Below are 25,780 nucleotides of genomic sequence, written 5' to 3'. Positions count from 1 at the left end.
TGAGGTGGGGAAGCTGGTTTTAGCAAGGATAGGTTGTTGTTCAGTCGTTCAGTCATGTCCGATTCTTCGTGACCCCATGGATCACAGCACGCCAGGCCTTCCTGTCCTGCACTCTCTCCCGGAGTGTGCTCAAGTTCATATTCATTGCATAGGTGATACTATCTAGCCATCTCATCCTCTGCTGTCCCCTTCTCCTTTTGCCTTCAATCTTTCCCAGCATCAGGGTCTTTTCCAGGGAGTTTTCTCTTTGCATTTGGTGGCCAAAATATTGGAGCTTCAGCTTTAGTATCTGTCCTTTCAATGAGCAGTCAGGGTTGATTTTCTTTAGGATGGACTGATTTGACCTCCTTGCAGTCCAGGGGACTCGTAAGAGTCTTCTCCAGCACCACAGTTCGAAGCTATCAATTCTTCGGCGCTCAGCCTTCCTTATAGTCCAGCTCTCACAGCCATACGTTGCTACTGGGAAAACCATAGCTTTGATTATACGAACCTTTGTCGGCAAGGTGATGTCTCTGCTTCTTACTATGCTATCTAGGTTTGCCATAGCTTTCCTCCCAAGGAGCAAGCGTCTTTTAATTTCATGGCTACAGAAACCGTCTGCAGTGATCTTGGACCCCAAAAAAATAAAATCTGTCACTGCTTCCATTTCTTCCCCTTCTACGTGCCACGAAGTGATGGGGCCAGATGCCATGATCTTCGTTTTTTGAATGTTGAGTTTCAAACCAGCTTTTGCACTCTCCATTTTCACTCTCAACAAGAGGCTCTTTAGATCCTCTTCGCTTTCTGCCATTAGCGTGGTATCATCTGCGTATCAGAGGTTGTTGATAATTCTCCTGGCAATCTTAATTCCGACCTGTGATTCATCCAACCCAGCGTTTCTCATGATGTACTCTGCATATGAGTTAAATAAGCAGGGTGACAATATGCAGCCTTGTCGTACTCCTTTCCCAATTTTGAACCAATCGGTTGTTCCATGTCCGGTTCTTACTGTTGCTTCTTGTTCCTCGTACAGGTTTCTCAGGAGCCAGTCAAGGTGGTCTGGTACTCCCATCTCTTTAAGAATTTGCCACAGTTTGTTGTTATCCACACAATCAAAGGTTTTAGCATAGTCAATGAAGCAGAAATAGATGTTTTTCTGGAATTCTCTTCCTTTCTCCATGATCCAGCGAATGTTGGCGATCTGAACTCTAGTTCCTATGCCTCTTCAAAACCCTGCTTGTACTTCCGGTAGTTCTTGGTTCACATACTACTGAAGCCTAGCTTGTAGGATTTTGAGCATAACCTTGCTGGCATGTGAAATGAGCGCAACTGTACGGTAGTTTGAACTAGAGATGGCGGAGAATTCCACCACGGATTTCAGTGAGGCCGACTGCACTGGCATTCAGCCCCCCCGAAACCCGTGGCGGAACGGCCTCCCACCCCCCGCCCCCCCGGGATGAAGCTTAACTGGGGCGCATGTTCCGGCGGCGGCAGCTCTGGCAGCTGGTCGTTCGACTGGCCGCCGCAGCCGCCATTTGTGTCTGCTGTTTGGCGTGATAGGCTACGTAAGTATTTACATAGCCTACCACGGTAAGCAAAAAAACCAACAGCGTACGCACATGGCGGCGGCTACGGCGGCCGCCGTTTGCATTCCCTTTCCCCCCCCGCTGTTTTAGCCTATGTAAATATTTACGTAGGCTAAAACGGTGAAAAATACGGAACGCAAATGGCGGTGGACCATTTGCACCGCCATTTGCATACGCTGTTGTTGTTGTTGTTTTTTGGCCTGCCGTGATAGGCTACGTAAATACTTACATAGCCTATCACGGCAGCTTGGCTGGACGCAAATGGCAGCTGCTATGGCGGCCGCCATCTGCGTCCGCAACAGTGCGTCCGTGGCCGGAACTCCGGCTGCAGACAGTCCTGGCCGGCTGCTCTGCGGAGCTGCCGCGGAGTGGAGCCGGCCGGGCAGGATTCCGGGGGGGGAGGACCGGATTGTCTCCCCCCCCCGTCAAGGATTCCGGGGGGAGGGACGGCGCGCCTCCCCCCGCACCGCGAATCACATCCGCGAAAAGTAAGTGACTTTCGTACATCCCTAGTTTGAACACTCTTTGGCATTGCCCTTCTTTGGAATTGGAATGTAAACTGACCTTTTCCAGTCTTGTGGCCATAGTTGAATGTTCCAAATTTGTTGGCATATTGAGTGCAGCACTTTAACAGCATCATCTTTTAGGAATTTAAATAGCTCAGCTGGAATACTGTCATCTGAGTGGAATATCTTAGCCACAGTCAGCTCCAGGTCTTGTTTTTACTGACTCTATAGAGCTTCTCCATCTTTTGCTGCAAAGTACATAATCAATCTGATTTCAATATTGACCGTCTGGTGATGTCCATGTGTAGAGTCGCCTCTTGCGCTGTGGGAAAAGAGTGTTTGCTATGATCAGCGTGACCACCAGACATATCCACAGCTGAGTGTCCTTTCGGCTTTGGCCCAGCTGCTTCACTCTTTCTGGTGCTACTTGGAAATTCCCTCTGCTCTTCCCCACTAGTATATTGGACACCTTCTGACCTGAGGGGCTCATCTTCCGGCGTCATATCTTTTAGCCTTGTGATACGTTCCATGGGGTTTTCTTGTCAAGAATACTGGAGCGGGTTGCCATTTTCTTCTCCAGTGGACCACATTTTGTCAGAACTCTCCGCCATGACCTGTCCGTCTTGGGTGGCCCTGCACGGCATAGCTTATGGCTTCACTGAGTTACGCAAGCCCCTTCGCCACAACAAGGCAGTGAGCCATGAAGAGGTACTGCTCTCCAAAGAAGTAGAGGAAGAAGGAATGCAGTCACCAGAGGCTTTACAAAAGAGGATCAAATAGCAAGTAATGATGTCCTTAGAAGACAGGGGCACTTTCATGACGTTGCACAAGGAAGAGTTCTCGCTCTAGGAAGATTTCATCTGAAACCCATACACATGAAATGGCCACCACCATCCTTTTGGCTTGTTTAATTGGCTGCACGAACTTAGCTGTCATCAGCCCTCTCCGCATCTGAGCCCAGCTTTATTTCTACTTTATTGTTATTAAATCTTCAAACGATAGCACATTTCTTTATTAGACAACAGTGTCTATACCTAGGAATGGCAGCTGGCATGTAGGTGTAATATTCAGTGAACTTTGCCATGAATGAGTGAGCCTAGCCTGGCAGAGCCTCTGATTTGCAAGCACATTTTGAGCTTTGCCCTTCAGCAGGGCCTGTAACTGCAGATCAAATCAATGGCATATCCTGCTTTCAGCCGTTTCCAATCTTTAACCCTTGATATTTCAATGTGATTTGTTCTAGTCTTTCTTTTGATAAAACACATTACTTTAAAAGACCTCTCTAAAGCTTCTATCAGAACCACCGTAATGGAAGCAGAAATCTGTATGTAAGGTTTCAGGTTCCCTAAAAATCAATGATATTGCATATAAAGTGTGTGTTGGAGGGAGAGATCTCAATAAGGCTATTGAAACAGAACAAGGACAGCATGAAAGTACACTTTTATGGAGAGAGACATTTCATCCATTTAATAACGAAACTTTACTAACTACCTCCCACAGGAAATCTTCGAGGAAAAGTACTCTGCTATTAGGAACAAGAGCAAGCTCTTCCTCTAACGGTATAATAGATAACTCCAAACGTGCTACTCCTCCAGCACTGCAGGTTGAAGCATTTTCAAGACAGAACAAAATTGCTCCATGGGCACCAAAGGGCAGCAGCAGGCCCCGATGCACAAATAATCCAGGAAGCATCAGCAGAGAAGCACAGAGGGTTAAAGAAGCCAGCTAGTGATTGGATGGGTGGGAAGGATTATCATCTTTATTTCACCATATATTAATGTCACATCTTTCCCAACATAAAGTAGCGAACAGCAAAGCAGTAATAGGCAAAGGAAGTCAAAGCTGAAAACAATATACCCAAAGGTATACAGACTAATCCCCTACCACAAGTCAGTACTATCCATTCACTAGCAGCTACACAGGTATCAGTCCATGTACTTGTGGCCACTGATTGCCACAAGCACAGAACAGTTGCACAAGTATCGATGGCTAAAGGAAGGAAAGCCTAAGTACGGATGTCATCAAAGGTGCCGATCATCAAAAGCATATATGGAGGCAGAGGACAGAAACGTAGAGCAAGGAAGTGAAAATAAAGACTCCGAGAACTGCCTTGAAATGTTATCTACAAACCACAAGGAAAGTAACTATTGCTCTAAGGACTTCCATTTACCTGTGTAATAATAAAATACGCCCACAATTTCATTTTGATACATAGTAAGTGCCATATTAATGTAGACATCCATGTTCTCCCACAATGTAGTTACCTTTGGACTACCCCCCACCCCCAAACATGTCAATATATACCTTGCTTCCTTTCCGCTGCCTTGGGTTCGCTGCTTTCACCACCTTGGCTGGAGTTGAATGCTCTGATGAAAGGGGGAAAAAGCCAAACATTAGTATGCTACGTTGATCACTGAATAATTAGACCAGCTCTGTACAGAAAATGCACCTTTCAGTTCCTATTGTATCTTTCCATAAAGCACACTTAGCATTTGTCTGTCTTCTAAGGTCTGACTAGGTCAGCCTCTGGAAGAATGCAATCTTCTAGCAGTACTGGGAAGACCAGGAGATTGAAACATGATATTCAAGTGCAGTATGTAGAGCCACAGGTCTACTGGGATGTTTTAGTATGTTGTCTTCAAATAGTTCTCCCACCCACTTTAAGAATGGGAAATACTGATCTGAAAAGGATTAAACTAGATAGAATCGGCTCCACAGTTTAGGATTTGAACCTGTGCCCCTTCACTGTAACGGCTGGGAAAGACTGGCTCTAGTGAGAAAGAGGGAGGTGCCTCCCACCCAAGTCTTTCTTCAAAAGAGTCTGCCTCCTAATGGATGGAGTGGGAAAGAACCCCAATGTCTCCAGAGAACATTTTCCTTTGTTAGTAAAATCACCAATTATGCCTAGAATTAAATCCCTACAGATACTTGATCCCCCCCAAATTGACATCAGAACTGATTATAAATTAAAATCTTAAAATAAGTGGGTCTCACCACCATAAGACAAATACTAGCCACACATCATCTAGAAGCTGATCATGCAGGAAGCCACAGAGTACTCTTAGCTCTGCTGCCAGCTGCAAAAACATTCCCGTACTGTAGTTATCCCAGTAATGGACTGTGCATGGGCACTCAGAACGACATGCTCCATCGGCATACAGTTTTGGTTTGCTCACCAATAAAAAGAAGAGAAAAATGGGAAGGAAGACACTTATTGTGGCCCAGCACCGCTTGTGGACTAGCAACCAATGGAATGTAATTTAATACACAACAATACCATACAGGCAGTTCAAAGTGTGGTCACTTCCATATTTGGCTACTGAAGCACTAGGATCATGCACTTCCCACTTTCTTCTGCTCTGGAGGACTCTGCAGATTTCCTTTCACTCTTAAAGAATCCCTGCTTAGTGTTATATTGGAAAAAAGGATCCTGATTTAAAATACACTCTGGTATGTTGCTCAACAAGCTGACGTGAAACCATTCAGGCTCATCCACATTACACTTAACTTAAAACCATGGTTTAGTGTTACATATAAACCAGCACAGTATGTCAAAATTAAATTGCTAGTTTGACTTCGTTCCATACATCAGTCAGGTCAGCGGCCTCTGCGTATAGATACAGAACAGCTACATACAGTGCCTTAACTGGGGGAAATGTACTGCGGAGTGAGCTGTTTACTTAAACTCTTATAACACAAATGAAATTGTCACTGTAGTAATTCTTGCATGGGTTCCTATGAATTCAGCATAAAATCAGGTTAGATCAGCTTTCCTCTTCCACTGCTTGTTTACATGGACTTTTAAAAGGTAGCTAACTAACTAACTGTCACTCCAAATGGGCAGGTACAGTATACTCATTAACATTCCAATGCCAACATTATCATGCTTTTCCCTGCCATAAGCTCCTCAAAACAAGTCCATCAGATCTATCAAAGTGTAGGGGAGAAAGTTTGTGCTTGGGATCAAACAGCTGAGTGCTTTGTAGAAAGATCAGAACTTCAAAAACTACCAAAGCAGCAAACCCTCAATTAAGATGCTATGGAGTGACCTAGGTAAGGCTTCCCCAGCCCAGCGCCCTCCAGATGTGTTAAACTACAAGTTCCATAATCCCCACCCCAAATGTGCCATGCTGGCTGGGGATAGGAGTTGTAGCCAGGGTGGACTGATTTAAGCCAAGGCAATTAAATCAGTAATTTAAATCAGCAAGAAAAAGGTTGATCTGAATCACTGATTTAAATCAAGTTTCCCATTGAAACGTTCTCATATATTTCCTCTACAATGGTGCAAATCTGACCACTACATCATTTTAATTTACAACTAAATGGAGTACTATTTACACTGTTTCATTCTTACAAGCAGTATTTTTCTTGCTGTACACATTTTGCGTGGTAGTTTGAGGCTCAATTCTATACATGTCTACTCAGAAATAAGCTCCACTGAGTTCAGTGGGGCTTACTCCCAGGTAAGTGGTTGTAGGATTGCAGCCTAAGTATGGGAATACAAGCAGATGCACACTGGGCAATTTTGTTTAAAAATGAAATGCCCATGACTGATAAGTGGAAGCATGGTTTGATCATTACTGGGGCAGACTAAAACAGTTTATTTTCATCAGGTGAAAATGAAATGCCTGTGTTTGGTAGACAGAATGTCAACACTCATATCTGAGAAATGATCAGATCAGTTCTTCATTTCCATAGAAAAGCCTCCTTTAATTCAATGTGTTGATTGAGTTTCAAGATTAACTGAATGGCTAACATGCTTATATCCAAATTACTTAATGTTAATCTAGTTATTATTTTAGAGAAACTCAGTCTTTACATTCCATTTTTTAAAAACTTAAGTTTTTTTTTAAAAAAACCACTTGATTTTTATCCACCCTGCTATACTGTCTTTCTGTCTTAACTAATTCCTCTGCCTTGACTGGCCCAGCTCTACCACCTCATAAGGAGAGAACAACAATCCTATCCAGCCCGTGTCTTTGCATATGTATCATTAGTCAGAGAAACAGAAAACGAAAGCTCAGAACTATAAAGAGGCACGAGCTGGTAGTTAGGTTGGACTAAGCCATTTTCATGAGTGAGTGTGAGTGTAACAGAGGCATTAATTTATTTTTATGAGACAGTAAGTATAGGTTTAGCATGTTTATGATGAAACTTAATTTTAACTATTTTATTTTTAAAATGAGAGAGAAATTTAGTATTTTATTTATGATTAAAAATAATAAAAAAATCAGAATTTTAAACATATTTTCCATGTTTTTAGTTATCTATTTTTTATCCACCCTGGTTGCAGCCCAACACATCTGGAGGGTGCCAGCTGGGGCATGACTAACCTGGAGGGATAGCTATTTTCCTTCAGCAATGAACATTAGCCCCCATTTCACACAAGAGAAAAAGAGTCGTACATGTACTGTACCAGCCATTTTAAAGAACTGCCTTATAAGAAGGTGCCAAACTGATTTACAGGGATGGAACAGGGAGCACTGTCATATGAGACTCAAGATGATCCCAAGTGCTATTGTGCCTTGCAAGGATTTATTCGCTTGCAAGAGGCACTAAAGAGGCAGAGGCACTAAAAGGAACAGTTCAAATATGATGGCATTGCCAGACGGAGGGAAGAACGTTTCAATGGATTCCATGGGTGGCACTCTCAGAATGCTACCAAGGCTTGGGCTCTGTGCAAAGTGATAAAGATATGGGAGGCGGTCCAGACACACAAGCTTACTCCTAAGTTTTCTGTTCTCCTCCCCCACATCCCCAAATATCACACACACTGCATACTTCTTCAACCCCTCTTCTCCCAACCTTCTTGCCCCCACAGTTTCCATCAACAGTTTAACACCCAACTCTTAAGTCCCAAAACTGGCACAAAAACACCACAGAACCACACTATGCAGAATTTTCATATACTATGCAGGGTTGCAGCCCACTTTGCTGTCACCAAGAGGGAAGAATTGAGAATAGCTTCAGGTCCAAGACATGGCTTAAATTTTCTCTACATCAGGCAATTGTGCATCTTAAAATATAACCAAACTCAACTCTGGGGTACTGTCTGCCTGTCCCAAAGAAGCAATTCTGGACTGAGTGTAAAGCCACAGTACAGCACACTATAGGTATTATGACTATGTTCCCCCTCTTCTTTCCTGCTCTCATACCCTTGCCTAGGAAGCTTGTGTAGTGAGTGTTCATTTATATATTTAAACTATATCCGGAATCCCAGTACCCACCCACCCAACCAGCCATGGTCGCTAACCCCATAAAACAAAAGTGACTACACATTAGATACCAGAATACATACGGTTTTATAAAATAATATTCCTAACTAGGTTTAATTCCCCTCCCTCTAAGTAGGAAGAAGATATCCTTACAGACACAAACTGCATTTTCCAGATGACACCTACAGCCATATCAGTGTCCCTGCAAAACTTTATGAGCTCCCCACGGAACACAACACTCTTCCCTAATCAAAGAAGGGGCGCAGTCCCCCTGCCCCCAATAGACACACATCTCCAATATGTATCAAATGAAAATCTTCAGCTAAAGTACATTCAATCTCTTACAAGTCTCGGCTAGTGAGAGAAAGGGTCGCCTAGAAGGGCGAGGCAGGTAGCCTTGGTCTACAGGGATTCTATCCCCCTGATCAAACTTCCTATCCAACAATCAGCCGTTCTGAGTGTCTGTGCCTGGTGTTGGGCAGCCGAGACAGAACAGGGATTCTGTTGGTGTACCGCCCACCCCACTGCCCAACAGTCTCCCTGCCTGAGCTGACTGAGGTGGTCTCGAGTGTGATGTTGAGGACCCTAAAGCTTATGGTCTTGGGGGACTTTAATATTCATGCTGAGACTACTTTGTCAGGAGCGGCTCACGACTTCATGACCACCATGTCAACCATGGGCCTGTCTCAAATAATAACTTGCCCAACACATGTGGCAGGACACACTTTGGACCTGGTTTTCTGTGCTGGATTGGGAGAAAATGATCTGCGGGTGGAGGAGCCAGTAGTGATTCCTTTGGCATGGACAGATCATTATCTGATCAGTTTTGACCTTCAGGCCACCTTGATGGTCCAGCCCTGGAGACTGATGAATCCAGATGGATTTTTGAGGTCTCTTAGGGATTTTCCTGCAGACTTAGCCGGCGGTCCTGCCGAGGTCACCGCTTAGAATGAGGAGGTGACCCGGGCTATTGATATGATCACTCCCAAACATCCTCGACCTAGAAGTAGAACTGTGTCCGCTCCTTGGTATTCTGAGGAGCTGAGGGCAATGAAACGATTGTGTTGACAATTAGAGCGCAAATGGCAGAAGACTTGGAACCAATATGACCAAACACAGGTAAGAATCCACTTGCGATCTTATTCTGTGGCACTGATGGTGGTGAAAAAATCCTACTTCTCTGCCACCACTGCATCTGCTCAGTGTCATCCGGCGGAGCTCTTTCATGTGGTTAAAGGCCTCTTGGGTGTAGGCCTTGGAAAACAAGAACTCGAACTCAAACCCTCAAAGGCCCGCTGTGAACAATTTGCCAGGCACTGTGCAGAGAAAATCGCTCGTAGTCGCACTGACTTGGATGCCATTGTTTTGATAGAGTCTGATATGGACGGGGCTAGTGCACCATCTAGTCATGTTATGGATACCTTTCAGCTTGTGCAACCTGAGGATGTGGACAATTTGCTTGGAGGACTGAGGCCTACTGCTTGCCCTTTAGATCCTTGCCCATCCTGGCTTGTGAAATCTGCCAGAGCTGGGCTGGATATCTGGACCTCAGAGGTGGTAAATGCCTCCTTGAGGGACAACGAGGTCCCCGCAGCTTTGAAAGAAGTTGTGGTGAGGCCCTTGCTGAAGAAACCAAATTTAGATCTTATGATTCCAGATAATTACTGCCCCGTGTCAAATTTGCCATTCTTGGGCAAGGTACTGCTACATTCTTGGGCAAGGTATGTGGTGGCCTCACAACTCCAAGCAGTTCTGGATGAAACTGATTATTTAGATTCATTCCAATCAGGTTTCAGACCTGGTTATGGGATGGGAACAGCCCTGGTCACCCTGGTTGATGACTTATGCCAGGGAATGGATGGGAGGAGTGCAACCCTGTTGGTTCTTCTGGACCTCTCAGTGGTTTTCGATACCATTGACCATGGTATTCTTCTGAAACGTTTATCTGGATTGGGCTTGGAAGGCACAGTTTTAAAGTTGTTCCGGTCCTTTCGGGAGGAGCTGTCTCAGAAGGTGGTACTGGGGGACTTCGGTTCCACCCCAAGGTCACTAGCTTGTGGGGTGCTGCAAGGTTCTATCTTGTCCCCCATGCTTTTTAACATCTACATGAAACCGCTGGGGGTAGTCATCAGGAAGTTTGGGCTGAAATATCATCACTATGCGGATGATACTCAGCTCTATCTCTCGTTTCCATCTGCACAACCCAGGGAGGCTAAGGAACTCCTGAACCAGCATCTGGAGGCTGTTTTGGGATGGATGAGGGTGAACAAGCTGAAACTTAATCCAAACAAGACGGAGGTACTGTGGCTTGGAAAACCAACTACTTTGGATGGAGGTTTACAACTGGTCTTAGATGGGGTTGCACTCTCCCGAAAGACCAAGTGCACAGTCTGGGAGTCCTTCTGGACTCTGAGCTAACTGGGGAAGCCCAGGTGGCTGTGGTGTCCAGGAGTGCTTTTTACCAGCTTAGGCTGGTGCGCCAACTGCGGCCCTATCTGGAGAGGACGGACCATGACCCAGTTATCCACGCACTAGTCACATCCAGGCTGGACTAGTGCAATGCGCTATACGTGGGGCTGCCTTTGAAGACGGTTCAGCAACTCCAGCTTGTGCAGAATGCAGCAGCATGAGTATTGGTAGGGTGAGGCGATGTGATCATATAACACCTATACTGCGCCAACTGCACTGGTTACTGATGTGTTTCCAAGCCCAATTCAAAGTGCTGGTTTTGACCTTTAAAGCCTTAAACCGTTTGGGACCAAGTTACTTGAAGGACTGCCTACACCCATATCAGCCGGCCTGCACTTTAAGATCAGAAAGAGAGGCCCTTCTCATTTGCCCACCCATGAGAGCAGTCAGGTGGGTGACCACACGTGAGAGGGCCTTCTCTGCAGTGGCCCCACACCTTCGGAACAAGCTGCCATTGGAGGTCCGCCATGCTCCGTCATTGCAGACTTTTAAGAAGGCCTTGAAAACGTATTATTTTACCTTGGCCTTCTGTTGATATGACTGCTATTGTTGCTGTTGCTGCTGTTAACATCATTGTTGGTTTTATTGTTGGCTTTTATTGTTGTTTTTATCACTTTTAATATTTTAGTTGTTTTTATGTGTTTTATTGTTGTAAGCTGCCTTGGGAGGGCTTCTGCCCTGAAAGGCAGCCAAGAAATATTTTAAATAAAAATAAATAAATAAATAATATTTGAGTAAACAGGAAAGTGAACTAACTTTTGCCACATCAAAAGCCTAGCAACTTTTAATTAAGATTTTTTTAAAAAAACTCGGGGAGGGATATTACATTTACTAAGTTTTGTATGTTATGTGCATGTATTGCATGATAATATCAGCAATAAACAGCAATTAGTATTCACACCAGCAGCACAGCAACTTGTTTACTCACAGAGATCCCAGGAATGCAGAAGCCCCTCATACGTGTAGTGTGGTAGAAGTGGGTGCAGAACCCTTCCTCCCAATGGTAGAATTAAGAACTGAAAGCATACCAATGTTAGCTGATGAGGGCTCCCACACTCCAAAAATGGAGCCAACCAACAAACCGAAAATTCTCACTGAAAAACATAGTGTGAGGATACTTAAGTTACCACAAGGGTGATCCAAATTTAGACACCCCCAAAAGCAAAAACCTAGCAATCTCTACCCTCCTTATCCACCCAAGACACCAGAAGCTGATAAAAACTGGCCCTATGTTACTGATAAGAATGGAAATGTACAAAGCAAGACAACACTCATTGGTAACTAGTCCTACAGATCTCAACGTCTTATCTCACCAATTGGAAGTGGGTTATCTCCTGGGTTGCATTGTTTCAGTGCCTCAGGAAGTTTGGCAAAACAACCCTCTGGAGAAATTAGACCAAAGGCTGTTTCTGCTGCTTTCACCCCACCCTGCATGCCAAACCCATGTCTATTCAGCTTATGCTGTATCATTCATTGCCTTATAGTGTGTCCAATTTGTACAATAAAGTAAACCACAGAATCTCAAAGGACCTTTGGAGAAAGATTTCATCTTTTTGGTACAGGCTATACTCTAGACAAGAGGTGGGCAGACTTCAGGCTTGCATGATCTACTGTGTGTGAGTCTTTCCTAGAACCTTGAGATCCATCAACTGGAGCCTGGTGAAAAACACATACACTACAAATTAAAGAAATCTGAGCCCAGTAATTTGTTTTGAGTATCAGAACTCAATGAAGCACACAGTCCTTCCACACAAAAATCCACTCCTGGTTACCTGCCCCCCTCCAGCTTCTTTCATTTCAGCAGTATAATGGGGATACTGTTGTTGCCATTATTACTACAATTAGTCAGAAATCTTTGCTGATTTCCTTAAAATCACCCAGAAATCTACAAGTAGATCCCGATCTACCTTCTGCCCATCCCCGCTCTAGCAAAAGGAACACCTTAGGGCACAGGAATCCTCCTTCACTGAGATTATTCTTAATTTGGAAGCCTTCAGAGTCAGCATTACAGTACCCAGATTCTCTTATGCATTAGTAATTGAGCCACAAGGAAAATGTCTGTTTAAGATTGGTGATTCTGAAGAATTCGCAAGTTTGGGATGGGGATGGGAGGAGGAATGGGATGATAGAACCAGTACACTTGCTCCAAGCATAAAATGTTAGGTGCAAGGAACCATATCCCATTCCTCCTTACTTGAGGAAATTCTGCCCAAAATTCTGCTGCTTGTGCTAACTGTCTAATGTGATGCTTTGACTGTGTCAACGCATTATGTGTTATTCTCATAACTAGCACATGTTTAATATGCGGTTTTAGGCTTGTACTTCAGCTCTTATTCTTAGTTTTGCACCTAGTGAGCTTTGAGGACACAAAGACCTTGCAATGTTTTATGAAGAATAGATAAAGCCAAGAAGAGTCAGGTGGTAGAGCCAATTAATATAAAGCAGCACAAATTATATATGCATCCTAAGCAAGCAGCATTTCTTCTTTGGAAAAGGACTCATCAACAGAACTTCTGATCTACTTGGCTGCTCTGTTATCATATCTGACAAGAAACTGGAAACCAAGGTCTGGTTCATACATGCATGTTTATCACTTGATGGCTGCAGAATAACATAAGGACCTGCATGTATGAATGAGCAGTTATAGATCTAGTACTACATACAGAAATTGATATAAGAAAGGAAAGGTTCCTCCTGTGCAAGCACCGAGTCATTACTGACTCCTAGAGGGACGTCGCTTGCGCTGGCGTTTTCATGGCAGACTATAGTGGGGTGGTTTGCCATTGCCTTCCCCAGTCGTGACTACCTTTCCCCCAGCAAGCTGGGTACTCATTTTACTGACCTTGGAAGGATGGAAGGCTGAGTCAACCTGAGCCGGCTACCTGGGACCCAGCTTCCACTGGGATCGAACTCAGGTCATGGGGAGAGTTTCGGTTGCAATACTGCCACCTACCACTCTGCGCCACACGAGAAATTGATATAACTTCAACACAAATACCAGTAATCAAAGTGATAAGCAATCAACTGATTTATATTGAATTCTACCGCCCAGAAAAGAACATAAGTTGTTAAAAGTTGGTCTTCAGATAAACTTGCTGCTGAAGCAATTTCTGTACACCATGAATTTGGAACTTTAGGGAGATATATCTATAAAAATTCCTTTGGCAGGGGGAAGTTTTCAAGAACAACAGTTCAAGAACTAAGATGGCAACTATGGATTCTTAAACCCTAAACCATCTTCATTGTTATTTTCTTTACTTCTAAAGCACCTAACTTTAATGACATCTTTACTATTTTCCCTGTATTTCATACATCCACATTTCCATGAGAAGTTCAGGTCCATCTTTTCCATATGTCCACACCCTCCTACAATAATAAAAGTTTGTGAAAGAGGAGATTCCATTTGATTTTGCTTCTAGTGAAATATTACATTTCACTTTTAATTTAATCCTCAAAGCACAGCGTGTTGATAAAAAGAAAGTGAGATTAAAGTGTCAGGTAAAGCAGCAAAACCATGAGGATGAGCGGAAACTGCATCTCCAACCTTAAGCTTCAAGATATTTTTAAAAAAAAATAAATCCAGAGCTTTCTTAAAAAATGAACTACCTAAAGGGCATCTAGCAAAATGTCTCACAAGGTATCAAACAGAATAAAGGAGCCAAGACATACAGAAATTAACATAATAAATAGTCCTCTATTTTCTTCTCGAGAAAAATTCCCCACGTTTATTTTTTCTCTTGTTGCATGCTGAGAAAGACATCTTGATTGAATGTATGATACTTACATAATATACCAAAATAATGTAAAGACGCTATTTTGGATGCCATCTTATTGTTGTTCAGTCATTCAGTCGTGTCCAACTCTTCGTGACCCCATGGACCATAGCACACCAGGCCCTCCTGTCCTGCGCTCTCTCCCAGAGTGTGCTCAAGTTCATATTCATTGCATCGGTGATGCTATCTAGCCATCTCATCCTCTGCCGTCCCCTTCTCCTTTTGCCTTCAGTCTTTCCCAGCAACCCAGTTTTCTCTCCGCATTAGGTGGCCAAAATATTTGAGCTTCAGCTTCACTATCTGTCCTTCCAATGAGCACTCAGGGTTGATTTCCTTTAGGATGGACTGATTTGACCTCCTTGCAGTCCAGGGCACTCGTAAGAGTCTTCTCCAGCACCACAGTTCGAAAGCATCAATTCTTCGGCGCTCAGCCTTCCTTATAGTCCAGCTCTCACAGCCATACATTACTACTGGGAAAACCATAGCTTTGATTAGACGGACCTTTGTCGGCAAGGTGATGTCTCTGCTTCTTACTATGCTGTCTAGGTTGGCCATAGCTTTCCTCCCAAGGAGCAAGCGTCTTTTAATTTCATGGCTACAGTCACCGTCTGCGGTGATCTTGGGGCCCAAGAAAGTAAAATCTGTCACTGCTTCCATTTCTTCCCCTTCTATATGCCAGGAAGTGATAGGGCCAGATGCCATGATCTTAGTTTTTTTAATGTTGAATTTCAAACCAGCTTTTGCACTCTCCTCTTTCACCCTCAGAAAGAGGCTCTTTAGATCCTCTTCGCTCTCTGCCATTAGGGTGGTATCGTCTGCATATCGGAGGTTGTTGATAATTCTCCCGACAATCTTAATACCGACCTGTGATTCATCCAACCCGGCGTTTCTCATGATGTACTCTGCATATAAGTTAAATAAGCAGGGTGACAATATACAGCCTTGTCGTACTCCTTTCCCAATTTTGAACCACTCGGTTGTTCCATGTCCGGTTCTTACTGTTGCTTCTTGTCCCTCATACAGGTTTCTCAGGAGACAGGTAAGGTGGTCTGGTACTCCCATCACTTTAAGAATTTGCCACAGTTTGTTGTGATCCACACAATCAAAGGCTTTAGCATAGTCAATGAAGCAGAAATAGACGTTTTTCTGGAATTCTCTTGCTTTCTCCATGATGCAGTGAATGTTGGCGATTTGTTCTCTAGTTCCTCTGCCTCTTCGAAACCCAGCTTGTACTTCCGGTAGTTCTTGGTTCGCATACTGCTGAAACCTAGCTTGTAGGATTTTGAGCATCACCTTGCTGGCATGTCAAATGAGCGCAATTGTGTGGTAGTTTGAACACTCTTTGGCGTTGCCCTTCTTTGGAATTGGAATGTAAACTGACCTTTTCCAGTCTTGCGGCCATTGTTGAGTGTTCCAAATTTGTTGGCATATTGAATGCAGCACTTTAACAGCATCATCTTTTAGGATTTTAAATAGCTCAGCTGGAATACTGTCATCTCCGCTAGCTTTGTTGTTAGTCATGCTTCCTAAGGCCCACTTGACTTCACTCTCGAGGATGTCCGGCTCAAGTTCAGTGACCGCACTATCATGGCTATCAGGGACATTCAGATCTTTCCTGTATAGTTCTGCTGTGTATTCTTTCCACCTCTTCTGAATCTCATCTGCTTCTGTTAGGTCCCTGCCTTCTTTGTCCTTGATCATGCCCGTCTTTGCACAAAACGTTCCCTTGAGATCTCCGATTTTCTGGAAGAGATCTCTAGTCTTTCCCATTCTATTATTTTCCTCAATTTCTTTGCATTGTTCATTTAAGAAGGCCTTCTTGTCTCTCCTTGCTATTCTCTGGAACTCTGCATTCAGTTGGACATATCTTCCCCTTTCTCCCTTGCTTTTCGCTTCCCTTCTTTCCTAAGCTACTTGTAAAGCCTCCTCAGACAGCCACTTTGCTTTCTTGCATTTCTTTTTCTTTGGGATGGACTGAGCTGCTGCCTCCTGAACAATGTTACGGACCTCCGTCTATACTTCCTCAGGCACTCTGTCTATCAGGTCTAATCCCTGAAATCTATTCCTCACCTCTACTGTATATTCATAAGGGATATGATTTAGGTCATACCTGAATGGTTTAGTGGTTTTCCCTACGTTCTTCAATTTAAGCCAAAATTTTGCAACAAGAAGCTCATGATCTGAGCCACAGTCAGCTCCAGGTCTTGTTTTGACGGACTGTATAGAGCTTCTCCATCCTTGGCTGCAAAGGACGTAATCAATCTGATTTCGATATTGACCATCTGGTGTTGTCCATGTGTAGTGTCGTCTCTTGTGCTGTTGGAAAAGAGTGTTTGCTATGATCAGCGTGTTCTCTTGGCAAAACTCTATTAGCTTTTGTCCTGCTTCATTTTGTACACCAAGGCCACGCTTGCCTGTTACCCCAGTGATTTCTTGACTTCCTACTTTAGCATTCCAATCCCCTACGATGAAGAGGACATCTTTTTTGGTGTTAGTTCTAGAAGGTGTTGTAGGTCTTCACAGAACCGATCAACCTCAGCTTCTTCGGCCTCAGTGGTTGGGGCATAGACTTGAATTACTGTGATGTTGAATGGTTTGCCTTGGATTTGTACTGAGATCATTCTATCATTTTTAAGATTGTACCCCAGTACTGCTTTTCCCACCCTTTTGTTGACTATGAGTGCTACTCCATTTCTTCTAAGGGATTCTTGCCCACAATAGTAGATATGATGGTCACCTGAATTAAATTCGCCCATGCTTGTCCATTTTAGTTCACTGATTCCCAAGACGTCAATGTTCAGTCTTGCCATCTCATGTTTGACCACCTCCAGCTTACCTTGATTCATTGATCTGACATTCCAGGTTCCTAAACAATATTGTTCTTTACAGCATCGGATTTTCTTTTCACCACCAGACACATCCACAGCTGAGTGTCCTTTCGGCTTTGGCCCAGCCGCTTCACTCTTTCTGGCGCTACTTGGAAATACCCTCTGCTCTTCCCCAGTAGTATATTGGACACCTTCCGACCTGAGGGGCTCATCTTCCAGCGTTATATCTTTTAGCCTTGTGATACGTTCCATGGGGTTTTCTTGGCAAGAATACTGGAGTTGGTTGCCATTTCCTTCTCCAGTGGACCACATTTTGTCAGAACTCTCTGCCATGACCTGTCTGTCTTGGGTGGCCCTGCACGGCATAGCTTATGGCTTCACTGAGTTACGCAAGCCCCTTCACCACAACAAGGCAGTGAAAACCCAAGTAAGTGGGCACAGTATGAAAGGCAATGCTGGAAACTCCCTTAAGCTGCAGTACCAGTAACTCTGGTGTCAGATTTCACTTACAGGAGGGAGGGAGGGAGGGGGAAGAGATAGATTGTTTTATTTAATTATTGTAATCTGTATGGAGGGCATTATAAAACTCCACCTTGCCGTAAAAATAAAGTTCTCCAACAAAAAGCATCTGCAGACCTTTTATCACCAGATAATAGAAGACTATAATATATACCACCAACCCTTTCATTCCTGCAGTGGTCCTATACTAACCTACCCAAAAACACTGACTCCAAAAACAGAGTGGTGTTTATAAAGATAAGTTTGATGTTAGCAGCAAATGGATATTTAGCGTCTCTGCACATGCGAACCTGCACACACACACACACACACACACTGTATGAGTTGGAAAAGAGCAAGCCAATCATTTACATGCTCAAGGTCATTTATTCAACCGATTATCCTCCCCATTCTAATTCAAAGGACATTCCGAGCCCTTTAAAACGCACACACACACAGCTAGGTCACCATGCCTTCTCCAAACAGCAGACAGACAGACAGGAAGGGTGGGGGGAGAAAACGAATGAACAGCTCAAGACCTAATTTGACAGGTGTACCTCATTCACTTGCAGCATGTTAAAATGGAAGAGAAAGATTGTGGCGGGGAAATCCACTGCTTGACTGCCATTCCAGAAACAGTCAGAGGTAAGTTACTCAATTAGCAGCTCTCTCCTGTGTCACTAGATCAAAACCCCACATTTGCAACTGTAGTCCAAGTCTGTAGTCCAATTGGAAAGCACACACTCGAAGTAAAAGAAACTGTTAACAGAAGAGGGAGGAGCGAATGCACTCACAGAAATGGGCTGGGTTTTTCTCACTCCAGGAAGAGAGAGCTGCTTCCTAGCTGAATGCCACGTTAGTCCTTCCACCTGCGCCTGTCTATCATAACCTTGGGCTATAACAGCTCTTGGGAAAAGCTACACATTTTTTTTCAGCTATCAAAATGCACCTCCATGAACACAAATAGCCAGCTTCTGAGATCTACTCTCACCGGGGCAACTCCAAAGAATTGTGCTCAAGCCCAACCAATGGCCACCGTAGCTTAAGTCACCAGCAAACACCGCCCCTACCCCAAAAGGATCTCCACTGGAAAGCCATGTGGGTCAAACTTTCCTTCTTATTTAAAATAAATAGCACCTCTTACAAGAAATCCTAAACCAAAAAGTTTCACTGTCAAGGGAATAAAATCTAGAGTATTTAGTAGACAGGACTATAGCCTAAAAGCAGTGCAACCCTGTTCTAAGACAGAATGAAACCAGGCTCTTCCACAGTGCCTTGGCTATGCCTCCCTGCACATATGCAGTCTGGCTTCTAATGAAAAGCTCATTAACAGTTAATTATTACCCATTCAGATACATGATCTCAGCACAGATTGGCAGCCAAGGAAAAAGGAAAATGGTCACGTGAGTGAAAACTTGCTCTATGAAAGCATAGTCAACTATATTTAGTGCTATAAATAATGCTTCCATCCCTGCCTACAAATCCTCCATGACAACCCCAAGAAGCTACCGATGTCTGTCCCAAGCCAAGGGAAAACCAATCTTCTTCTCTTGCATCCCCTCTGCCAAGGTAACTGGCCTGTGCCCAATTGTGCAGAGAATGGCAGACTCCACATAGGATAAACTATGAGATAAACTGAAATCCAGCAATACAGGATGATCTATTCTACTTCTTCACCCATAGAAATTAGAACAATGGATTCTGAACAGGCCACCTTCACAAGGGCCAAGGAGAGCAATAAGGATCAAGGGAGTGGGAATGATTTGACAACTGAATTCCATATTCTAATTTAAAATGCTTCCAATTCTCTTCAAAACCTCAGAGAGCTGAGTGACCAGTCTCCTTTTTGTGATTTAGTGGTCATGCCTTAGTCACTCATCTCAGCACATGTCCCGTATGAGACTGAATTTTGATGCAGGTTATATTAGTTGCTTGAAAGCCCAATGTCTCACTACTTTCAGAAATATAATATTCCATGCCAGGCCCAAGTCTACTTCTTATTGAAAAGTGAAATCCTGACACACAAGACAACAGTTCCCATGCAGGAGCTGTGCCAACGGAATAAAAGCAGTCATACAGCAAAAAGCATAGTTTCATTAGTCAATACAGGGTTTTCTCCTTAAGCCACACTATGGTTTGCACTTTAAGTTATTTTTATTGATATCTAAATTTATGAGTTCTTTTCAGCCCAAATACTGCCCTCCACCCCTTGTATTTAGCTTCTTGGGCAAATTATGTTTCTTTTAGCTTCAGCAGTTTTGCCTTCTAGGAAATGGGCGTTTTGTGACTAACCACATACCCCATGACAATGCAAATAGACAACCCCTCATGGCAGCCATTTTGTGAGAGTGCCCATAACACAATTCCAATGTGACCACCAGCCCCAAAAGGTTGGAGACCTCTGTCTTATGTGTGATGACATATCCAGCCCCAAAACCCAACAATGAAGCATGAACTCTGGTATCCTTTCAAAACCTATGGCAAAGTTTTGTGCTAGTTTTGTGCTATAAAACAGGACCTGCAGTCTTGACCATAAACAATTCCCTTTGTCTGTCAAATTGGCCCATTCAAATCGGGTCCCCATAATCAAAGCATTATGTGGCTTCTTTATGAATCCAAACCCATTGTGGAACTGGGATGCTATAGATCACAGTAATCCAAGGATTTATTTTCTAGAAATACTTTTTTTCTTCACCCTGACTGAATATGGCATGACACACTAGGAGGTGGCAGTACAAAACTTGGGCTTTGTGGAACAGGACAACACAAAACCTTGGCATAGGTTTTGAGGAGACATCACTATGTCCGGTTTTGGGGTGGTTCAGTAGGACCCCCACACAGGATATATCTATTACATACTTAAGGGTGACAGCACAAAACTCAGAGTTGGTGGCACAAAACAAGCACAAAATTTTGAGATAGATTTTGAGGGGATACAAAATTTTGGCAAAGGCCAAGCAATCACAGTCACAATAGCAACGTCTATGGAGAAAAAGCATTTTTGATCCACAGTATGTGGAAGCAAGAAGCAATGCTGATCGCATATGGAGATATGATTATATGCTTTTGAGAAAAACATATCAAGATGATTAATGAGGAAAAGTAAATAGTGCAGTTTTGAGTATAGTAACCTATTAAAATAGGAAGTAGCATTATTTATTTATACAGGAATTTATAGGCAACCTTTTAGGACCTAGTCCTTAAAAACCAGCTCACATAACTTGTTATATGCAGTGGTTTCCTTTTATCATGTCAGTCTAGCATTCCCCAACCTGATGCCCTCTGGAGGTTGGGGAATGCTGAGTTAAGACCATTGCTCAGTTTAGCCTAGTACTTTCTAGTTTGACTGGCAGCAAGTTTCCAAGGTATCATTCAGAGGTTCTTCCTAATCCTGTTACCAGAGACTACTAAAGTGGCAAAGCTGGGACCTTATGCCTGCTAACATGTGCTGCTCTACAACTGAGCTATGGGTCCTCCCCCTAGCCTTACTTTACATATTACTTTTCATCTAGAATAACCAATACTTGTACCTGTGTCTCAACTTTATACAGAGCTTTCAAGGCAACACTTGATGAGACCCAACACAGATGTTTCTAGGCTGCTAAGCTGTCACAGACCTGCATTTTCTAATTAGAACCTCCTCTGGTACCAACCAACAGGACTGCGTAGTTCCCATTCAGACATTCCAAGCTAGCATGAGCGCCATGATGAGCCACTGTTGCCAAAGCTTACAAAGTTCCGCTTATTCTATTTGGTTGGAGGCTAAGAAGAATATTAAAGGGCTGAAGCAAAATCAAGGAAGAATAAAGCTAGCACTTTGCTTAAAAAACCGAAACCACCTCCAGTATAATTGATTGATCCAGCCCACCTGTATAAACAAGGCACTTTCCCCCAAGAGGGCTGAACACAAGTTTAAATTAAATTAGTAGCTGTAGTGCTTATCAGTTAGACTGCTATTGGCAATGATCTCTTTCAACAGCAATGTTGAAACAGCAATGACAAGAAGCCTCTACACACTAGACACACACTGTTGGCTTCAGGCACTCCATATTTGTTATTTAAATACGAGGAAGAAACGCATCCTTGTATAAATACAACTCAGAATTGTTCACAGCTTAATTTTCTTCAACTTTCTCCTTGTTGTTGTTGTTCAGTTGCGCCCAACTCTTCGTGACCCCATGGACCATAGCACACCAGGCCTTCCTGTCCTGCGCTCTCTCCCGGAGCGTGCTCAAGTTCATATTCATTGCATTGGTGATGCTATCTAGCCATCTCATCCTCTGCCGTCCCCTTCTCCTTTTGCCTTCTCCTTACTCTCAATTATAGCTAAATAGAGAACTGTTTGGATCAACAAAGACATTTTGATTGCACACAACCTTTTGAAAACAAATTCTTTTGAGTTGCAGTTGTTTCTCCGTTGGTTGCTATAAAAGATTGTGACCTGGTTCGTGTGTAATGACAACCCAGAGTGCAGGCTGAGTATGGGTTGTCAAAGAATCATGGTTGTTGAATCGTGGGCTGTCATTATATGCGAACCCTGCAATATGGTCTAACTATGGATTGTTAACCATGAACAACCCAGGAAGAAAACCCACAGTTTGTTGTTGGGTTGTGAACTCTCCGTTGTTTGTATTTAACAACCCACAGCTAAACCGAAGTGCAGGGTTTGCACATAATGACAGCCAACAATCCACACTCAACCCATACTCTGGATTGTTGTCCTGTGCAAACCAGGTCAAGTTCTTTTAGGAATCTTTCCTAGGGATGGCGGAGAATTTCTCCCCGAAACTTCGGGGGGCCGAGCACCAACGTGTTCGGCCCCCCCGAACAAGTTTCGGGGAGAAATCCTCCGCCCCCCCTGCAGCCCCCCCGGGACGGGACTTACCTTCCCTGAATGTCCCTCCCGGCAGCGGGTCCGGCTGGCGGTTCGTCGGGTGTTCGAGCGGGGCGGGAGCAGCAGCCGGTCTTTCGACCAGCTGCCGCCGCCGCCATTGCAATCAAAGAAAAAAAACAAAAAAAAAAGTCCCCTGATAGGCTACGTGACGATTCACGTAGCCTATCACGGCTACATTTGCAAAGTCAGCCGTGATAGGCTACGTGAATCGTCACGTAACCTATCAGGGGGCGTTTTTTTGTTGTTTTTTTTACTTTCGCGTTCGCGGTCGGGCGAGGCGGCAAGCCTCCTCCCCGGCCTGGGTTTCTCCGGGCGAGGCGGGAAGCCTCCCCCCCGGCCTGAATTTCGGCCGGGCGAGGCAGGAAGCCTCCCCCCCCGGCCTGAACTTCGCGGGGGGAGCAGCGAAGCGCTCCCCCCCACCGCGAACAAGCTGCGAGAAAAGGTAAGTGACTTTCGTCCACCCCTAATCTTTCCTTGCTGGCACCAGAGATGTAAAATTTCCAGAAATTTTGAAGCCATGGAAAAACTCAGGTTTTTCCGGGAGGGAGGGTGTGTGTGTGTGTGTGGAAATTTTAGGAAAAATGGAAAAATAAGCAATACTTATTTTTAAGCACTCTTTGCAGATCTAAAATCCTTTTGTTGCTTTAGGTCACCCTTCCCCATCTTCGTGCCCTCCAAATATTTTGGACTTCAGCTTCTATCAGGCTCAGATAGGATGGCCAATGGTCAGGAATGCTGGCCATTGTAGTCCAAAACATCTACAGGGCACCAAGTTCAGGAAGGCTGTTTTAGGAACATAAAGCAGCCTTTATGTTGCTAAAGTTACATTACATATAAGATGGTTTGCTCATAAAATTATCATTATATCTGAAAACTTTAAAAAGTGAACTCAGTAAATTTGTAATTATTGTCTGAATAAACTATGCTTTTAAAATTTAATATACCAAACATGATTAATTTTATGAGCAAACCAAGTTATATATAACATATTTTAGATTCCTGGTTTATGTCTGACCAGAGGATACTTCAGCAAGTAGTCCCTCAAACATCAGAATCATCCTAGAAGCTAGAAGAAGCAGGAAGAACTGGAGGCAGAGGAAGACAAGTCCAGAAACACAGGACTCTGTAGAAAAAAAACCCCAAACTGTCAAAAATGTAAATTTTCTTTCATATTATGATATGGTGACTCTATTCACATGTTGGGAAACTGAGCATGACTTAGAACATCCCAAAACGTCTATCAGTAAAAGATACATTAAATCAGTAATTTCAGTAATAAATGGAAGACATAACTATGCTGAGAATCTTACAGAGAGGATTAAAAAAGATTTTTCCCCATGGCTTCATTATTTCCAGATATTTTATATCTCTAGACTTTCTATAATTGTCTTCTTATAACATCATTTTTAGAAATCAACCGGGGGGCAGTAAAGGCTTGGTAACAATATATAAACACTTTGTCTTACATTCTATGAAAAAATATTTCATAACCCAAAACTGTTCAAATGGTCCCTGGAAAAAACCCAGGGGCTTTTCAAATGTTTCCATTTTTTCCCCAGGTCTTCACATCTTTAATTAGCACAAAGCCAGATAATAAGTGTTATTTGTAATAGGAGCGCAACTAAGTTAGTATTAAACCATTGCTCAAGATGTATTTGGTTAATTGGGAACTCTTCATTTTAATCAGTTTAGGAGTCTGGAAAGCAAAGCAATGTTAAATATGTGAACTACAAAAATAGAAGTACATCTGTAATTACAAACAAAGTTTAAAAACTAAAGTTATTTGACCCAGTTACCCATCTTCCCCCTAAAGCTATGAACTAAGATGTTCAGTTGCCTGCATTCACACTAAACCTTTATCATCTCCCAAGTTGAGATGGGAGCAACAGTGAAAAAGGCTGAGACAGTCAGCAAATTCAAATGAACAGGAGTCGTATTTACACAAAGCCATACGGGACACACCACTCAAAATTTTGAGAATTAGGTGATTAAGAATAGAGTCTTGAATTACAAGTGTGATGGATTTTTGGTTTGGGTTTGGAAAACCTGGTTTAATTCTCTGCTCACCTCTGTTCACTGCATGGTCCTGGACAATTTCCAGCCTTGCCTTAAGCACCCAATCTGTAAAACGGTTGGTGTTCAACCGTTTTATTTTATGTAACATGTCAAACCCAAAGTGTAGAATGATGCGACTCAAATGAGACTTGAGTAAATTTGCAGACTTCTGCACCATGGTGTGGATTTGGCCTCAGTCAAACTGTATCAGGCAACTGATAGCAGCACAGCATGGGAGAGGGGTTGAGGCAGGCGTGTTAGCTTAACTCTTAGTCAAGTTGTAACACGATTTGATGTCAAACTAATTGCAAAAGAAACCAAACCTGTCTTATTTGATCCATGTAAGTAACATATAAAAATATTTTTTGTTGTTGTTCAGTCGTTAAGTCATGTCCGACTCTTCGTGACCCCATAGACCATAGCACGCCAGGCCTAATAATTATGGGAGCATTTCTAAAATTGGAGATTTCAAAGATGGCTGCCACTCTAATGTGATTTAGCACTGAACTTTGGCAAATACATACAAAACTATCATATGTTCATCAACAAAATGTATCTGTTGCTTTTTACCTAAACAAATACATGTCATTCTGTAAAAACAAGGATTCTTGTGGCACCTTGAAGACCAACACATTCGTAAGTTAATTAAAAATTATTATTAAAAATGATAGAAGTGTATGCCTTTGTCTAAAGCTGTGAATCCACTTCCCAAAGACCTAGAATCAGTTGACTTTCAGATATCTCTTATTCCAGATTCATTGCAATTTTCCTTAAGGACAATATTTACAAATAAAGACAAAGACTTGTCATTAGCTGCTGTGGTCAGGCCATTGTACAAGTAATTTGACTAAGCTACCATTGCTCCACTGCAGACATGCCTGGGTGCGCAACTGCATCTTCATTTTGCATCAAACTTTATGATAGAAAGGCTGCATAAATTTGGCTTTTGTTCACCTTATCTGGAGGCACAGAATTTG

At 43.2% G+C, this 25,780-nt stretch overlaps 1 protein-coding gene across 5 annotated transcripts in view; it reads right to left on the bottom strand.

The window, feature by feature from the left end:
- LARP1 (La ribonucleoprotein 1, translational regulator) overlaps positions 1 to 25,780 on the bottom strand; it is a 105,359-nt gene that overhangs the window by 30,558 nt on the left and 49,021 nt on the right. For all 5 annotated transcript variants that reach the window (XM_084839229.1, XM_084839231.1, XM_084839227.1 and 2 more), the window contains exon 2: positions 4,376 to 4,437. In XM_084839229.1, the coding sequence (XP_084695355.1) occupies positions 4,376 to 4,437 (62 nt within the window). The remainder of the gene's footprint in view (positions 1 to 4,375; positions 4,438 to 25,780) is intronic.

The sequence above is a fragment of the Heloderma suspectum genome, chromosome 2 (assembly GCF_057233095.1).
Source record: "Heloderma suspectum isolate Gila_16-S chromosome 2, 16-S_ref, whole genome shotgun sequence".
NCBI classification, from domain to species: Eukaryota; Metazoa; Chordata; class Lepidosauria; order Squamata; family Helodermatidae; genus Heloderma; species Heloderma suspectum.
Note: the sequence above shows the minus strand (reverse complement) of the source record. Positions and strands in the feature narration are given on the sequence as shown.